Here is a 19,477-nt window from a genome sequence, read left to right as displayed (position 1 = left end):
GACAAGATAAGTGGAATGTGATTGTTATATTCATTCACTAGCTTTTACCAGCGGTTTCGCTCGTGGCCAGAGGTCGATGACAAAAAATAATTTGATAACATTGTCATATTTTATCTATCCTTTTTATCTTAGTTGTTTTATGTATTCCTCGGGGACGGTACTTTTCGAGATAAGAGACACCCTTTTTGGAACCCCTAACATTTTGTGTACAAAATTTCTTGACAATCGGTTTAATCGGTTATATAGTTGAGGTGTGAAAGTGTAGCAAACAAAGTAACAAACTCACGTAAGTACGCATTTATAATATTAGTTAAGATTGTTATAGGTGCTCGTACATTGTCCCTGTAGTTCCGGGACCAGAATAGGGCTACAGTATCCCCTGCCTGTCGTAAGAGGCGACTAAAAGGGGCTTTCGAGTGGGAGCTCGAACCGCCCGGCCAGCGACCCCGGTAAGGAAGGCGGTATGTGTGGAACGAACGAAAGCGGTCGTCCTACGCCGCGGCGTGACTTCGCCGCTTGGCGCAGGGTCTGCGGGCCTCGAGGGATCCCTCCTTACCCAGGCAATCTCCTCAGTAGGTATCACTGCCCACCGGTGTTGTGAGCTGCCGTGAGGCAGCGGTGCAGCAGTCGGTCCTAACGTGACCTGTGCTAGGCTGCGTGTGCAGATTTTCAGTCCTCCAGGTGGTCGGAGGACACCTGCCCCTCGAGTTCATGAAGGAGCGGGCGACCGTCGGGGGGTCGAGCGTGGAGGGGCGCGAAGCCTCTCAGATGGGCATGTGGCCCATTGTCGGCGCATGCGGTATGTGTGGTTGCGTTCCGTCGTATACACCAGACGGTGTGGTGATACAAACTCACCTGGGCGGAGCCCGACGGGGCAGTGTGCTGAGAGGACTCCGGTCGCGTTCCTTTGGAGATCCCGGAGTCCGAGGACGCGGACGCGCCGAGGACGGCCACCGGGGGGGTTTTAGTGCGGTAAAAGTCCCACATAACCCCGTGTCGCTCCCACGGCCCCGGGTACCTTTTGAAGTTTTCCCGCTCGTGAAAAAAAAAGGTACTCGTACATATAGTTTTTTGGAAAGTTATCTATGATTAGGGTTTTGAAATTTGCAAAATTTCTCAATACCGAATAGCTGTAAATTTTTGGACATCGGTTGATTTTTTGTAATAGGACAAATTTGTGGTAGGTATGTAAAAAAATAAGTTTACATTTTAGCTTAATACAATAAATACGTGCATAGGTAGGTAATTGTTTATCCACAGTGTTGATATCAGACCTAAGTAGTAACTGAAAGTGGTTCTTTTTATCTAAGTATTACATATTTTTAATCGCTCCCTTTCTATCTTTATCTTTGCCTATCAGTTAGTTAGCTATGAAGACACCTATTATACATTTCTATGTCACATGTGAATACGTATATTTATCAAATACAATGTAATCTCTACACAGCTCTACCTGCTCTATCCAAGTGTATATTTGTTTTCTTAGACAACGCTCTTAATTCAATTCGTGCGCTTCCACACCGATAAACTTACTAACTACCCTTATTTACAATATTTTTGTGACAAAATACTTAGGTAGAAATAAAATAATATCTAGCTTTTATCTGCACTGATTTTGTATCGGCGAACAAGATAAACCTTGTCTCAAAAGGAAAATTAAGGAAAATTAAATATTAAATTAATTATCAATTTCACAAACCTTATTAAAATATTAGACCAACATTGTAAAGTAGTCTTATCAGAAGGTGTAAAGTATTACAGATTACGCAGATTACTGTAATATTGTGTACACAAACTTAAATTAGCTACGTAATTGGCCATGCGGTGTTCCAGCCGTAAGCAAAGCAGCGATGTTGCAACTGAATTCAAACTACCGTTGGCGTGCTGTTGAAATGCTGTTTGTCTGTGAGAGCCCGGAGTGGACCTTGCCCTCTGACGGTTGCGGTAACCGCGCCAAAACATCGGTGGAAGCGGCGGCGCACATTTACGCGCTATCGCTTCACGGGAAAACATACTGAACGGAAACATGTCGCATTTGAAAATCTTGCGCGGGAGTTGTGCGCGGCAAATCGTGAACTGCTTGTACCCTCATTCCAAAAACTGCAAAAGACCCAAAACGCTGATCAGCTGGGCTCGAAGCTTAGCCACTAAAACAGTACCAGTGCTTGAAAATAATGTTCTAAACTCGCCATGGGGTGAAATCCAAGTCGGAAATGAAACTTTGACTGAACATGTGTTTAAAGATTTCGAACTATGGGCGGACAGCCCTTCCTTGGTAAGTTTCAGCGCAACTTAGATATTGATTTAAGATTATTATTTTCTGTCATAGTTTCTCATAATACATACAAATAAACATCATCCTAGTAAAGAAAATTTTGCTTGGCGCATAATACAAAAAAAATAATTACTGCTTGGCGTATAATTATATTATATATCATGACCAATTAATAACTAATCAATTTACTTTGTTACATTACAAAAATAACACAATGTTTATCATATATACCTAGAACTAGATATAAGTATTATGCATTTTTAATAAATAGAGGGTAACTTGACATAAATATTAGTAACATTATATACCTTACTATTTATACGCGTGACAATTTAAGATTATAATTATGGAACGTGATTGCGTTATGTTACAATATATCGATACCTACGTTTGTTACGGACGTAGCCCTGAACCTATAATCAATTTAAAGAGTTGTGTTCTTTCAACAATTACTGTTGCAAGTCCGAAGTCCAACGATACTATGATACACACGCCGCTAGAGAGACGATATTATAAATAGTCACACGAAGGTTGAGGCTGTCCAAATAGATGTTTTGGCACCATAGACTCAGAATATATCTTCACTAAATACGGATTATTTTGTTAAGTTTAATACTTTATCTGATTGTTGTTATGAATTCATTGATACATAAGACAGATTGAATAACTTACTCTATAGCTACTAAAATTGTTTTTTTTTTTAAATAAAATTGCACCGAAGTACTTATATTTGAAACTAGAAGATTATTTTATTTTTACAAAAGTTATAAATCAGGTACCTAATTGTTAAATTTAATAATTTATTGCTCATGTGTTCAATGAGGTTGTTTCCTACCCAATTTCAAATGAGTTTTTGTACATGTATGAAACTAACGAGGAACTTAAGTAACTTGTAAATTAAATGCTTTGATTATAAAGGGATTTAATTAATTAGGTATATTTCACGCGATGACTTTGAACATTTCCATGTGATGAAGGTGTTATGCTACCAGTTTTCCAAATTTACATATACTAGTAGTACGTAATGAACTTAGGTGAGTAAAATACAGTAATGCCTGATTCGTTGGTAAGGATGTTTTTTGCGCAATATAGGATGCATTTTAGCATTATTGTTCTCGACCCTGGTTTTAATATCGTTTCTCCAAATGGGTACTTACTGGATACATTTGGGTATTTACATAAAATAATCGATTGGACCAAAACAATAATACTTATTAAAAAACCATTTTTTTTATTAACTGCAATAAAAAGTAAATATGTCGTAACTAGTCCTCATAGTTTTTGGGGAGATAAGCGAAGTCTTGCGTTAAACCCAATCAAACATATCAAGATAATGCTATTTGTTTATGTTTAGTGTTTTATTGAAGATAAAAATAGGTATCTATATAATTAGAGGCCGAACGCACCTGGTTACCATCCTACCGGGCGATGTGCCTTGATTTTTCCTGCGTTAGCAAAGACTTTCTCCATAGTTCAAATTCACTCATAGAGCTGAATTTTACAAACCAATTTATTATTACCTTTAATTCGTATAAGTACTTAATTATAATTTTAGTGATGGTTCCACTGCTTATTAAACTGCGTACTTGTGTTTGTTTGGCAAATTTATTTTTGTTGTATCTCTCCAGAAATATTTATAAATGGCAGCCCTACGTTTACGTCTATACGATTTCTATTTATAACCTTGCATTTCAGTCTCAAATGAAATGCAGCTTTTGTATAGAAGGAATGCTTAAAACGGCAAAATATGTCAATAGTTTTCTTTTAACCACTTTTTATTACAACTAGGCACCTATCAACACACATATCAATTACTTATAAATATTTACAAATCAAGTGTACCTAACCTAACACGTGTCAAACATAGTTTTATATTTTAGGACAAAGTAGTAAAAATATATTAATATTTATGACTTATAAATTAATAATAAATAAGTTATAAAAAAAGGTATCTATAAAAATGCTATGAAATAAACATCGTGATGTTAATTGCATTTTATTTCATTATTGAAATGAGTTAATGTCGTACGTACGTACATATCGATCGTAAAAAGTCCCTTTACTTGTTGAATAACTTTACTAACACTGAAAATAAACAATAGAATAGTAATATACACTTATTATTATTCCATGTAGGTACTTAAATACCTAAAACACGTAAATAATATACAACAAAAAAGTGAGTGTAGTTTATATAGGTGCGTAAGGTGTACATTTTGATGTGAAACATCTATAGCCGCACGTAAAACCGATTTCTGTCGTGGCGACGCATGCCGTGGCGACGCGTCGCCACGCTATACGACGGTATATATATACAGTCTATGTGCAGTAGTGTGTACGATGTGGCGACGCGTCGCCATGCGCAATCGACACTGCAATGCGTGTGTCATGAATTAAACGAATTAAGTAGTCACGATTTGAAATAAATTCGTTAATTTTTGTATTTAATGAAAATAAATGTTTATTCAATATATAGTCATCGTTATCTGGAAAAAAATCGTAATATTTTATTTTATCATTATGACATATTCATAATTAGGTGTCCAAAATGTAAACAAAGGTGTTGACCTATCAAGAAAATAAGTTAGAAATGGTAGTTTCTTATTTTTGTCGATATTAAAGTAAGACAACAATAATAAAATAATAATCTAAATAAATTAAGATTAATTCACATTTTCTAATATTTATATCACCTCAATTTCGATCCATACAGTAATAATAATAAAAAACAAAGTTTATGGTAGAAAATTAAAATGTGATAATGGTAACACAACCGAAATCTAAGACATTTCTTGTGCTGTCATTTTTAAGTTTCGTAACTGATATTATTAATTTTCGTGATTGTGATCGAAGTCGAATGTTTTCTCGATTACATAACGCGTTTGCTAAATTGTGTATATTTGTTAAATTTTTGTTTTTTTGTTGAGTTTGTTAAAGTTTTTGTTTCTTGTCAATTTTGACAGTGACATCTCTTTGTTTACATTTTGGACACCTAATTATGAATCAGACTATAGTTCCTATCACAATATGTTCTTTGCTGCATATTACTTTTACAAAATAATGTCGATTCACATCTGCCAGGCGTCCCGTGACGGCTCACATTTTTTTTTATACAATTTGTACTTAAATAGTCGCCGTTAATCTGAAATATAAAAAACATGTTTAGGTACCATACATAGATAAGTACCATAATACAAGTATAAAAACTAAATTTTATTAGGATCCAATTAGTCGGGTGATCAATTGATCATTTTCGGTGATCCTCGATGCATCATATTCATCAGCGATGAACGATCATCATCTATCATCGAATAAGTAGGTACTTTTTGTATCACATTGTAGATTACGATAATACGTTTGTATGTATCATCTGTAGCTTATTTATTAAAATTATGAATTTAATTAAATGAAATTACAATTTTTGTTATTAATTTCAGGAAATTAAAATATAAAATTTGATTTTGATTTTAAAATCTTAAGAGATTAATTTCGGACATAGAACTTATAATAATCTCTTTATTGTACATTCCCACAAACACAATATGATGTTGTATAGTGAGTAACATAGACTATCTTTTCCTCACAAATATTAGGGATTTGCGCGGGAGCGAACAAAGTCAAAAAAGCAGTGATAGCCCAGTGGTTAAGAAACGCGGCCTCTCGATCGAGGGGTCCGAGGTTCAAATCCCAGGCACGCACCTCTGATTTTCAAATTTATGTGCGTATTAGAAATTAATTATCACTTGCTTAAACGGTGAAGGAAAACATCGCGAGGAAACCTGCATACCTAGGATATTTATAAAAAAAAAATCTTAAAGGTATGTGAAGTCTACCAATACGCACTTGGCCAGCGCGGTGGACTATGGCCTAATCCTTCTCGTTCTGAGGGGAGACCCGTGCCTAGCAGTGGGACAGTAATGGGTTGATGATGAACAAAGTCGCACGGGAATCTCGTCAATAAATTAGTAAACACTACACTAGAGATGTAGAGCGTCAGAGCGTCATTGCGGTGAACTTGTGCCAAATTATTTATCGTATCACTGGAATGGCTACATACCTACATACCCATATTATCACAAAGAAAACATTTGTATGTCTCATTGACGATTTAGTAAACAGACACGAACTATATTATATTTGTTATGTACGTATTGTTTCGGACTTGTAAAATGTAACTAAAGTCAAACATTTGGGTACAAAGGTCTCAAGATACAATGCTAAGATAATATAATAGATAATAAAATAAACAATACATGTTTCTAGGTAATAGAAGTAGTTAAGAATAACATAAGTAGTCTATCCATTATAATATTAAACGATATCTGCTGCCCATTAACAATTCTGCCTGAAGTGGATAACATTTTATCAATGTACCTAAGATTAAATGCTTGTGCCACAATCTTAAAAAAATGCCAAACGTTCATTTAAATCCACAGATGCATTGATTGACCGTGCAAGATAAAATAACATTTTTATACAATATTTTGACAGGCAGTGCACGTGTCTACCTGGCTGTGTTACGGTAGAGCGATCATAGCAATGAGTACAAGAAATTTCGAAAAATTGTGAGAAAAAAACCCGCATTCTGAAGGAGGCTAAATTACATTTCTTATCTCATTATATCACTATTTTTATGATATATTTCCGCAATTATAATAGGTGTAAATTTAAGTATACTTTATGTATCTATTCGTGTCCATAATACAATTATCATCTTTGTAGTATAATGTTTGTCGGTAGATTTTTCGTAAATATTTATCTCTGAAGGTCGTCTATGATAGTTGTAGGTACATTATACCTTTATCAGTGTAGGTCTAGTTCTTGCGTAAATTCACTAGCAAACACAGGTAATGCCGTAAGATTATTATGCATCTATCTTAAGAATATATCTACTTATTCAGTGCAGACCAACCTGTCTATATTTTTCGGGTGAACATTACCTGTAAAGTATTCAGTCATGGGATAAAATATCCTACAAAATTACCTAATTCAACAATGTCATTTTTAAATGGCCGCTCGGAAAGTGACAGTTAATTAGAAGTACGAGACAAGTCTTACCTAATTGTTTATATTATTTATACTCAATTGTGATAATATTCTGTGAAATAATTACGAGTAGGGCGTAAAGATAATATTTCGTCATCAACCCATTATTGTCCCACAGCTGGGCACGGGTCTCCTCTCAGAATGAGAAAGATTATGCGTTAGGATTAGGAGAAGGGAAGATAATACTTGCTGTCATTTGTGTTCTTGAAAATTGTGTACAAATAAGAATTACTACTTGTAATTTTGTTTGAAATACTTACTAAGGCAAGGCCATGGACAGGAAATGTGTTCGAAAGTTAGGTACCTTGAAGCGATTATTATTTTCCCTGTCTAATGTCTTTTATTGTTTGAATCAAGTATACAGAGGGAATTTTTCAAATAACAATTACTAAAAAATGATGAAAGGAGTTACGAGCCCGATTTTGATAAAACTAAAAAGGCATTATTCGTTTTTTAAATATCTTCTTTTCTAGTCAGGAATCGAACGAGTTCATTTTGAAAGAAAAAAAAATACTATAATATTTCACTATCGGTTACTATTGTTTACAAGGATTAAAATATTCCCATATTTTGGAATAAGGATAAATGACAGGTTTCAGGATACCTATTTGTATTATTATTACCCAGGTTCAACCTGGATCAGGTTTAAAAAAAATCCGCTGGGTTTCCTCAATTAAATCATCAAAAGGTTTTTTTAATTGCTTGATACTTCGAGAGATATTAGTGCGTTTAAACAAAAACAAAACATCTCTTCAGCTTCGTAATTTGTAGATACGGATAAACTTCTAAGACATAATTTCGTACACAGACATGCGGTGTAACAGGTCGGTCGTACGACTACGGGATGATGCGGATGATGATCGAGCGGTGCGCCAAGGCCCTAGCAGGTCACCTGCGGCTGGCGCCGGGGGAACGCGTCGGGCTCATCCTACCAAACATCCCGGAGTTCGCTGTGTTGATCCATGGCGCGATGAGAGCTGGCCTCGTTGTCACTTTTGCTAACCCTTTGTATACTTCTGGTAAGTACCTTCAAGTGGCGGTAGTTCGATTTCCGTACATTTTTTTTTGTAATATAGGAGTAGCAGACGAGCCAGTACACCCGATGCTAAGTGGCTATTGCCACCCGTTACGCGTCTCCGTACACTTGTAATCAACCCCAGATAAGATCAGATTCCCAACCGAGGGTCGCCACAGATGCTCCGCTACCCCTGAGGACTAAGCTGGAATGCCTCGAAAAAGTAGGTATGTCTCCCTTACCACATCCTTCAAACCAATACGCAGCAGAGCTCAATGTTGCTGTTATTAGGCCGAAATAGGTGTGTGTGGTGGTTGAACCGCCGGAGTCGAACCACTGAGGGTTCTACCAAATTACAAGGATTTTGTTCCTAAATGACCACCAGAGACGCTGTATGTACATTTGTATCAACCTCTCATTCTAAGGGTATTGGCGGAAGATCTCTCTTTGACCAAATTCCTAATTTTAGCTGAACATGTCTTTCATGTGTAGAAATGGTGGTAGAATTTATTAAAGTTTGGCTACTTAAAGAACCCTGCAACAAAGTTATGAAAATTGTAGGTAACTATTCGTATTATATACTTACTTACTTATAGGATATGTACTTTTGTAATCTAAGTAAATATCATGCTAATGATTGTGTTAAGATGATCAATAGTATAGCTATTAACTATAGTCACATTGTCTCCCTATATGCCATGATAACATACATAATAAGTACTAAGTAATCATGCAAAATAAATATGATATTTCTTACATGTTATACTAAGTACCTACTTTGATTAATTCTGAATATCTCAAAGCTAACTCTAAGACCCGTAGAGGATCTAGACACATTTTCAATTATATACGACCGACAATTATTACAGACTACAATCAAATGATAACTTGTGTGACCGACGGCTTAATGTGCATGTGTTCAGAAGGATGAAAGCCGCATGAAAGCTAAAAACCATAAGTGGTCTGAAAGTCTGAAACTACGGATGGTAGGTAACCAATGTCGCTTAATTTTGTAGAGCAGTTTCTACCAAACCAACCAAGTTTCTAGAGTTAGACCAGCATTCTACGAAAATATTTATGGCTTCTAATCAACAATCAACACAAATCACTGAAATACGCGCGTTTCTCTAATTGTTATTTCATTATCCTAAATCAATAATGAGATAGCCTTTTCCAATGTAATACGGGGTTTAAGGATCCAAGGAATTATCTGTTATATTATTATTTACAGACGAGATGCGGCGACAGTTCTCTGATTGCAATGTGAAAGCCATTGCAACCATCGAGATGTTTATGCCAGTCGCGCAGGAGGTGAGCAAGGCGCTCAAAGACTACAAGGGCACCATCTGGGTAGGTGGCGAAGATGACAAGGCAAAAGGTAATAAATTAGTTAATTTATTAAAACGTAATTAATTAAGTAGTTAACTGATTTAAATGTAAGAAATTAGTTAATTTATTTAGTAAGTATTGTACAAAAAAGTAATTAATTACCATTTAAATTATTTCGAACATGGCTGATTCTCGAAAAAAGTCGAAATTCATGTCCTCAATGATTTTTACAAACCAGGATTGTCATTTACAAATAGTTTTTTTTTTCATGAAACTACTGCACTAGATGTATAAATTCATGAAACAAATTTATTTATTATATGATAAACAAAAAAGATATATGTAAGAAAGTACCCTAAAAATCATTCCCTCACTATGTCCCAAATGCTAAATTCAAAGAGAATCATAAACTTAGGTCGTAAAATCCGTTACTTATTGTTTGTTGCCGTTACTTATTGTATTTTTTATTCATATAGGATAGTATTGAGAGTGCCTACGTGATTATATAATTTAAACAATGCGATTGGAATTATTTTCAAATATAATTCAAAATTTGTCCGTTAAAAATCGATCATTCCCTCACCGTTTTGAAACAGTGTGAATGGAGCAGAATTTAAAGGCCTGCCAAGCTCCACTGCATTTTTTTTTGATAATCATTTGATTTGTATATGTTTCTGGTAGTATTAAAGTAATGTACACAGTTTATAGGAAAGTGACGTTATGTTTATGATCATGAGACAGTTTTGCTTCATTTCGTCATTCCCTCATCATCACTCCCTCATAATTGTTTTTTATGAGGTTGAGGTTTAGGTTTTAATTGTTAAATTATTATAGTTTTGCAATAAAAAACAAAAATTAGTACATTTAGAGTTTTTAATTATAGTTGAATCATATTTTAAATCATTCCCTCATTTTCAATTTTTTTTTTATTTTTATACTTAATTCAATCTCAAAAAAGTTGGGGACCACTATAATATTTTCATCAAACAAGACATAAAGTAAGAAGTGAGCAAAAAAAAAATTCTAACTCGATAAGCCAATTTCGACTTTCTTCGAGAATCAGCCACATACATTTCGTATAAATCCCGTGAGTGCAGGTAGTTAAATTATGAATACGAACTCGGTTTTGGGTCTTCTGGACTACGATCTTATTTTTGTGTGCATGGCACCTACGATACAAGGAATCAAGGTGTGGCAAGGAATCAAATGTAAAGAACGTACCTAATGTTGCCCTTCGGACCAGATCACAGCTGCGCAAACAACAATAGGCAATTAATAGTGCCAGAGGTACCGCCATAGACAAACATATACATCAAAATACTTTTAACCTTACTCCCTTAAATATATAAAATTAAATATTAAGATTATTAAATAATAGGTTATTTCCAATAACATAAGTTAGGCGAATCGTAGGTACAATCGAACATCACAAGAAACCTTACAAAAAGCTAGCGTCGCCAAAACCTTTAATTAATATCATAATTTAAGGTAATTTAGTTATTAAATACTCAATTTATTCTTAGTTAATTATTCTCAATAACTTGTACTGTTCATGGCTATTCTTGTATTCGTTGTTTTAGGTATACATGGCCTGCGATCCCTGTTGATGGCGGATCATGATGCCGACTTGCCGACCCTGAATTGTGATGACGTCTGTCTCATCCCGTATTCAAGTGGGACTACGGGAATGCCTAAAGGCGTAATGCTCACCCACAAGAACCTCGTCTCAAATATTAAACAAGTACAGTGTCCGAAGATGATGAAATATGCAGGAGAAAAAGGTACATTTTATGTTCCTGTCTTCTTTTATTAATTAAATGTGTCTAGGAAAAACCATCGCTGCTTATAGGATGTTTAAAGGGTGACTAAGGGCTCAAAATACCTGATGAAATGAAATGTGTTTTTGTAAAGTTTTATTGGTTTAGGTAGCTCGAGACTACATTAAAAATACATTTTTGGGGTCTATGTTAAGCAATGAATAAACATTGACATATTTACACTTAACTATTATTGATTTCAGGCAAAGGTGATGTTGTCCTAACTGTACCGCCTTTTTTCCATATTTACGGATTTAATGGAATTCTGAACTACAATTTGGTTCTTGGATACCACTTAGTATCCATTCCTAGGTAAGATTAGTAATTACTCGTAGTTAGTATTTGGAGTTCATTACAAAATAGCGCCTTTAACTTAGATTAAAAAAAATTGAAGAAAATGTCATAAATTTATTAGTTAACCGACAAAAAGGTGTGTCAGCTATGTGTAGGTACACAAGTTTTCTTATAGCACAAACGAGTTTAGATAACGAAACTTTACCGCCTACTTTTATCGGAACGATTTCGAAACGTGACTAGGGAATAAATTATAGTAACGTAATACTCCAACTCACAGCAAACAGGATTAATATTCATAAATTCCCATTGTTTGATCCATAGACAACGTAACGAAATACACTCATTAACCAACACTAGAGATAATATATAAAAACTACATGTAGTATAAAAACGTGAACTTCCTTTTTCAATAACTTTCGGGCGTAACAGTTTCCTCGACGTTTTTCTTTCCTGTTAAAGCAAGTGCTAATTAATTTCTAATACGCATATAACTTTGTAAAATGGGAAATGCGTGGGATTCAGATACCCCAGACCTCTAGACCAGATCCACTAGACAAGCAATTCACTTCAATTTTTGAAGGTGGTAGAACTCTTTGTGGTTCCACTTGATGGTGGTACAACCCTTTGTTTCGACTCCGGCGGCACCACCGCCACACCTATTTCTACCTAATAACAGCAGTGTTAGGCGCTGCTGTGTTCCGGTTTGAAGGGTGCGGTAAGGGAGACAGACTTTTCCGAGGCGTTCCAGCTTAGTCCTCAGGGGTAGCAGCGCAGGGGTAGTACCTAATCCTATCTGGGGTTGATTAAAGATGTCCATGGGCGGCAGTAGCCACTTACCATCAGGTGGACTGCATGCTGGTCTGCTACTCATATATTATAAAAAAAAAAAAAAAAAAAATCAATTCAGTTAAAGGTTGGCACATGGAACGTGCTTCCCAAAAAGTACTTACGTAATTTTGTTGTGCCTGTATATAGTAGTCTGTGCTCTTAATGAACCTTAAAATTAAAATAATACAAAACCTTACAAATAGATAATAACCTTGAAACTTCCCCCTGCTTGAAGAAAATATAGTAAATCATTAGTGTTTGTGCAAACAGCAATACCAATTTATTTTGAGAAATGCATGCAGGAACACTAAGTGTTTCGGTATTTAGGCTATATCCTAATGTGGATACTTAAAGGTCTTACTAAATATGTAGTGCTTTAGCTTAATTGAGCATTCGTGACTGTACCTTCATATTCATTTCGTAATTTTTAATTCTATGGCATAAACATATTGCTTCTAAAACATATTTGTATACAAATAAATGAGAGTAAATTTACTCATACGTTTCTTTTGAGTTTCCATATTGCCATAGGTACATCATCTTTCGCTTTTGATGCTGTTTAATTAATTCTTAGGAGGGATGGCAATAACTTTTTATTTTATTTTAACAGTTTTTTTCCTTTAACAATGTAGCATAAGTAATACTTATAAAAATAAGCACTAATCTAACCTCACAATTCGTCCGCAATACTTACATAACGAAGGGCCCCAGAAACTTAACCAGTTTCTTTTTTTATGAAGATAACAAGGTCGATCACCCTAGATTACAATAAATAATTTATTTCTAACCTTTGAATGCTACTCCGGACACTCATGGCCCTTACTATTTATCTCCTCCCATCCTATTACATCCCAAGTTATAGCCTGCTTTAGGTGGACAAAAGTTTTGGGTTAATTCACATAAAGATGAACCTCAGATTTCATATGTAAATTGACAGCACAAATTTAATGATTATCGCGTGGCACACGTTCATTTAACACACATTAACTTCTAACGACCTCCTAACCTGAAAACCCAAAAAAATGTTAAAGGGCGCCTGCTATTATTATCTTTAATACGAGCACGTGTTAGAACATAGCACGTAACTACGATAAGCGTGCGGTGAATAAAATTTAATTGTTTTATACAAGTTACAATTGATTCTAAAAACAGAGTACTTAATATATTTTGAAACTGAATTATGTAGGTAGGAACTTTACAGAGTTATTTTAACCCTAGCGAATAAAATAATTTGAGTTTGTTGCTAAGGTAAAATTGGGAATGGAAATTCGTAGGCCGATATGAGAACATTTTATACCTAAATCATATTTTTACAAACTTACCTATGTTTACAGATTCACCCCAGAAGACTACGTCAAATGTTTGGTAGAATACAAGCCCACCACTTTGTTCGTGGTGCCGTCATTGCTGGCGTTCCTTGCCACCCATCCGATAGTGAAGAAAGAACATCTCCAGTCGGTTGAAACCATCATGGTCGGTGCTGCACCCACCACTGACAGCATGCTGGAGAAGTTTTTGATCAAGTGTGAAAAGACCAAGGACCAAATAAGATTATTGCAAGGTAAGAAGACGCACCATATCTTTTTTTGTGGCTATTAGTCCGAGAAGTTAAATAATCCACTGAAAATTACAACATTATAAAGTTACACTTATTTTTTTTTATATAATTATGACTTTATAATTAAAACACCCGAAAACGTTCCATCAAACATGGAGCGCGTGCGCATCAGTCGGAGGCTACGATCGATGTTCGATCATCGAACTGCCAGTAAAACGAGCTCGGTGGTACGTCATCATGTCATAATGTTTAAGTTCGTTAAGAGAGGGTAGTGGTAGAAAATCACATCTGCGACACTAACGATTGTTAGTATTGATATAACGTGACGTCATATCAATACTAACAATCGCGTCTTGCATTTACCCGCATTTGTACCTAATTCTTTTCCTCCTTCCTTCCTCTGTATTCTGTTTTCGGTTCTGATACTCATCGGTATTCCAGGTTACGGGATGACGGAGAGTTCGCCGGTGACGCTGATGACGCCGTACATGTACCCGCACAGCAAGGTGGGGTCGGCGGGGCAGCTGGTGCCGAGCACGCAGGCGCGCGTGGTGTCGCTGCAGGACGGCGCGCCGCTCGGCCCGCACGTGTCCGGCGAGCTGCTGCTGCGCGGCCCGCAGGTGAGCCCCGCGCCGCTCTGACGCCGCACAGCTACTATAGGTGATATGAGACCCATGTCCCTGTAGTCCCGGGAATAGAATAGGGCTACGGTATCCCCTGTCTGTCGTAAGAGGCGACTAAAAGGGAGTTACTGGTATTGCGGGCGGCAAGAGTGAGAGCTCGAACCGTCCAGCAAGCGAACCCGGGAAGGACGGCGGTATGTGTGGTCGCATCCCGTCGTAAACACCAGATGTTGTGGGAGGAGCCAAAAGTGCTCCCCCCAGGGCAGAGCCCGATCGGAGCATCGCGCTTGGAGGACTCCGGTTGTGTTCCGTCGGAGGTCCCACATAACCCGGCGACGCCCCCACGTCGTCGGGTACCTTTTACCCACGTAAACAAGAAACAAAGCTGATATAAGACCAACTCTTCTTTTATAATGTGAAAGTAGAAAACAAGCGTAGAATCTGCGTTCTGGACGCCCAAGACCACCTTATAATACACGCACTCAATATTTTAAACCTTAAGGGCATGTTTGAGAGGCACTTTTTTCTTATCATATTTATTTTATAGATCGTTTAAATAATGTTTAGATAGGAAAATACCATCCACTCCCACTCCAGGTCGAGCGGTACGCACCCACGCTTGCCAAGCGGGAAACGCTTCATTAATAGGTATTATTCCCATATAGCAGGATCAAAAGGATATAGAGTGTTATGAGTTCAGGAAACTTTATTTGGGCACGATGTTTATCAACCTGCATTTTTTACATACGAAGATAATTAAAATAGTAAATTGTTTTTTAAAGGTGATGAAGGGCTACTGGAACAATGAGAAAGCAACGAAGGAAACAGTGGACAGTGAGGGCTGGCTTCACACTGGAGATGTTGCATACTATGATGAAGATTACTATTTCTACATAGTGGATCGTACGAAAGAACTTATAAAAGTAAAAGGCAACCAGGTAAATAATAAGCACTAATGTTTATGATCGCTCATTTTGCTCGTATTTCCGTTAAATATTATTGTCGAAAATGTTAGTCGTTTTTAAATGAACAACATGCACCTTGACTGTTTTCATAAGCGTAACGATAAAATACGGATTTTATATTATTTACTACCCACATATAAAAACGCATATCAGCATGTAATATTTACTATTGCTTGCAGGTATCTCCGACAGAAATTGAAAGTGTAATAATGGAGCTGCCGGAGGTAGCAGATGTTGCTGTGGTGGGAGTGCCACATTCACTTGCGGGAGAAGTGCCCAAGGCGTTCGTCGTTTTAAAACATAATAAAAAACTTACAGAGAAACAAATTTACGACTTGGTTGCACAAAAACTAACAAAGTACAAGCATCTGGAAGGCGGTGTCGTATTTTTGGACGCCATTCCTCGGAATGCCGCAGGGAAGATCTTGAGGAATGAACTTAAAGTTCTAGGAGGAAAGCATTAATTTCATAAATAAGTATACGAAACCTTTTATATAGGTTTAATTCAACTTTTTAATAATTGAATTATTGAATCTACAAGATTATGCATACAAATGTAATAATAGATACGCATGTAGGTGTAAGTAAATGTATTATTTTGTAGGAACTTGGCAAATTTGTGTTTTTAATAATCTAATGCATAGCTGTAATTACAATTACACTGGCTGTGTTTTATAGGTTGTTCAGTTAATATTTAATATTTTGTAAATTCAGTTGTAGTGAAAAACACAATACTTAAATCTCGGTATATTAAGTACCTTTTAGTTTTTTAGGGTTTTGTTGTAGTTTTATAAATAAATTAATTCCTACGTGTAAATAGCTCTGAATATTAGGTATCTATATTGTTAAACTCTGAAATAAGACGATCTTCTAATAATAATACTATTGATTATTATAAGTAATTTCGTTAAATTATTATATCCCCATAAATATTGCTTTGTACCTGTCACATAGTTTGCATAAAATGTAAACTTGCCAGACCAGTTGTTAAATATAAATTGTGAAATTGAATGCATCTATTAAATAAAATTCGTAATCATATTTAGTAAAAAAAACTTGTACCTGATGTTAGAAACAAATTGTTGTAAAAGTTGTTATTAAAGGCTTGTGAATAAATTGTTTTTTATTTAGTACATACCTCTTAGTTGGAACTCTATTTGATTATTCTTATATTTTTTTTTAATTTTACAGTATGAAGTGACTATAACTACAAAAACTAGTAACTGAAAGTAACTGAAAATTCATGTATATTATCTATTAATTAAAAAAGAAAAGTGGATGTAAAAATTAACAAAAATTGAAAACACACATACAATATTATGTTCTTTAATTAATCTTCTGTCAATCATATGTTGCAATAAATTGCAATTTTAGCACATCAATTATAATTAACATCAATACAATATTGAGGAGTAGGTACTGAATAAATAATTAATGACATTTGTTTCTATGAGAATTTTATAACAATACAAAACTGATGATATGGTGTAGGCGTTACTTTATTAGAAACATTTACTTGTAATGTAACAGTTCAGGTTGCAGCATTACATCAGTGGATAAAAATAACTGAGTATTATAATGCGCAATCTGTAATTATCAAAATCAGTAAGATCACACTAATCAGAGAATCTATGATACAATTAGTTAATTTTGTTGAATTACACGAGAATCATTAGTCTGTGGGGCAATGTGGTAATGTAATACTCAAACTCAAATCTTGAATTGCTACATTACAGGCCAATGTACCAGTAAGGCCTTAACAGCTGTTTTCTTTGGGATAAACCAGATATTATTGTGGGTTCAATTTTCAGTATATTCCAATAATTGAATAGCAGAAAATTGAAACTGATATATTTGTTGTGCTTACATATTACAATGTTTAAGAGTCCGAAGAATATATAAAATTAAGTCTTAACTAAAAAGAAGTTTGTAATTCTTAGAGTCATCGGTTTCAGGTTTTGGTTCAGTTTCAGTCTTTTTTTCATCTGACTCCTTCTCTTCAGTAGGAGTTTCTGTTTTGTCTTCCACTGATTCTTGAGATTCCGAATCGTTATTTGTTGGAGTTTGAGGCAATTCGGAATTGACATCTGTAATGGAATAATTATCGGACTGTAATACTTCTGGTGTTGGTTTCTCTACTACCTCACATATTGGTTCTACTGTAGGTTCCGGTTTTTCCATTTCAACCTTGGTTTCTTCCGATGATTCTTTATCATCCATATGATCATCAGTAACAGTTTTGGGTGAGTTGCTGTTCCCATCTGTATTGTCACTTGATGATGAACTTTCTTCACTGGATGATGACACCTCTGACACTTCTGTTATCAGCTTGGATTCTATCTCTGGTTCCTTAGTTTCCGGCTCCACTTTAGTTTCATCAGGTTGTGGTTTTTCTGCAATTGATTTATCCTCAGAGATTTCATCTTCATTTTTGTCAGGTTTGATTTCCTCCTTAGTTATTTCAGTAGGACTTTCTTCACTACTGGTGTCATCAATTTTAATTTCCGGTATTGTCATGGGTTGGCTCTCTGGTTCTTCTGCCTTGACGTCTATATCCATTTTATCAGTCTTTTCCGTTTCACTGATAATTTCCATTTTTGGGGTATCACTTGTTGATGGTACAGCTTCAGTGGTGGAATTGCTAGGTTTTTCTGAATCAGCTACATTTTCTGTGCTGGCAGGTTGCTCTGTTTGTTGTGTGAGTGAGTCTGCAGGTTTCTCTGCTGTGACAGTTGCAAAACCTTGCTTGGCTCGCAAACGAGCTTCTATTTCAGCTATTGAATATGATTCTGAAGAGCTTGGCTGAGGTTCTGAGTTTTGTAAATGTACCTTAGTTTCTTTCCATGAAATATCCTCCATCTCCACATCAACGTTGTATTCGGAATTGTTATCGGATCCATTTACTATTGGCTCACCATTCTCTGCATCGGCATGACGATGTGTTCCTGGTTCCCTAGTACTCACAACTAATATATTTTTCTCGATAGCTCTCATATACTTGTCCACCCGGTTGTACTGCTTCCGAGGATACGTGAGAAGCTCACAGATTCTTTGAACAGTGAATGGTGCCGATGTGAATGAGTCTAATCTCTCTATTAGGCTATTCTTCAAAGTATCGTAATTAAAAGGGTCCACATTAGGATATGGGGGTATATCGATACCTGGGGAGGTTTCGTAGAAGTCCGTGATCACGTTGAGGAGTTTTTCCTTGAACAAACACTTCACTAAGGACCATTGGTACACGGGATCACCGGTACGCGCAACGTACGCCAAGTAGTCGTTAAGCTCCTGTGGTATCGTTTTGGGCTTACGTTTTGAGAAATCCTCCAAGAAGTGAAATATTTCTTCAGCGTTTTCCATTGTTCTATAAAGATGTACTTGTTATAATAACAAAAACAAAAATCGAAGATGCAAAAGTAGCCAAGCAATAAGATAACGAATGACAAATTGACAGCTTGACGCAGGGTTGCCACAACTCCAAATGCTGTTTTTTTTTGTATCGGGTACTGGAATAAGCATTCCGTAATTCCAATAAAGTTATTTTAAGTTAAAAAAATCAGTTAAAAAATATCTTAAAAGACTACTATACCAGCTCTGTTTTATAGTAATAATAGTGTTCTAATCATGTTCTGTATAGTTTACTACAAATGCTGGTGAACTTAGTAGAGCACAAAATAATGAGTGTTCTTTTTGCATACACATGAGTTATTTAATTCCTGATAGT

At 35.8% G+C, this 19,477-nt stretch overlaps 2 protein-coding genes across 2 annotated transcripts; one reads left to right on the top strand and one right to left on the bottom strand.

Annotated features, from left to right (window-relative positions):
• The first annotated feature begins 1,964 nt into the window (after positions 1–1,964).
• On the top strand, positions 1,965–16,306 carry LOC140743722 (probable 4-coumarate--CoA ligase 1). The gene is made up of 9 exons (XM_073075236.1): positions 1,965–2,275; positions 8,130–8,340; positions 9,568–9,714; positions 11,246–11,446; positions 11,686–11,794; positions 13,942–14,168; positions 14,607–14,785; positions 15,571–15,726; positions 15,933–16,306. Exons 1-9 carry the CDS (start codon positions 2,027–2,029, stop codon positions 16,215–16,217), a joined length of 1,764 nt encoding a protein of 587 aa, XP_072931337.1. The 5' UTR covers positions 1,965–2,026; the 3' UTR covers positions 16,218–16,306.
• A 757-nt stretch (positions 16,307–17,063) lies between these two features.
• PPP4R2r (Protein phosphatase 4 regulatory subunit 2-related protein) lies at positions 17,064–19,210 on the bottom strand. The gene has a single exon (XM_073075247.1). The coding sequence runs from the start codon at positions 19,111–19,113 to the stop codon at positions 17,665–17,667; it is 1,449 nt and encodes a 482-aa protein (XP_072931348.1). The 5' UTR covers positions 19,114–19,210; the 3' UTR covers positions 17,064–17,664.
• Between the last annotated feature and the right edge of the window lie 267 nt (positions 19,211–19,477).

Source organism: Epargyreus clarus, unplaced genomic scaffold (genome assembly GCF_041222505.1).
Source record: "Epargyreus clarus isolate Ecla_fem2 unplaced genomic scaffold, WU_Ecla_fem_2.2 ptg000001l, whole genome shotgun sequence".
NCBI classification, from domain to species: Eukaryota; Metazoa; Arthropoda; class Insecta; order Lepidoptera; family Hesperiidae; genus Epargyreus; species Epargyreus clarus.
Note: the sequence above shows the minus strand (reverse complement) of the source record. Positions and strands in the feature narration are given on the sequence as shown.

Coding starts and splice junctions, on each gene's coding strand:
- LOC140743722 (XM_073075236.1), top strand. CDS start 2,027: ATGTCGCATTTGAAAATCTTGCGCGGGAGTTGTGCGCGGCAAATCGTG. Junction 8,341..9,567: donor TAACCCTTTGTATACTTCTG/GTAAGTACCTTC, acceptor TATTATTTACAG/ACGAGATGCGGCGACAGTTC. Junction 9,715..11,245: donor CGAAGATGACAAGGCAAAAG/GTAATAAATTAG, acceptor TCGTTGTTTTAG/GTATACATGGCCTGCGATCC.
- PPP4R2r (XM_073075247.1), bottom strand. CDS start 19,113: ATGGAAAACGCTGAAGAAATATTTCACTTCTTGGAGGATTTCTCAAAA.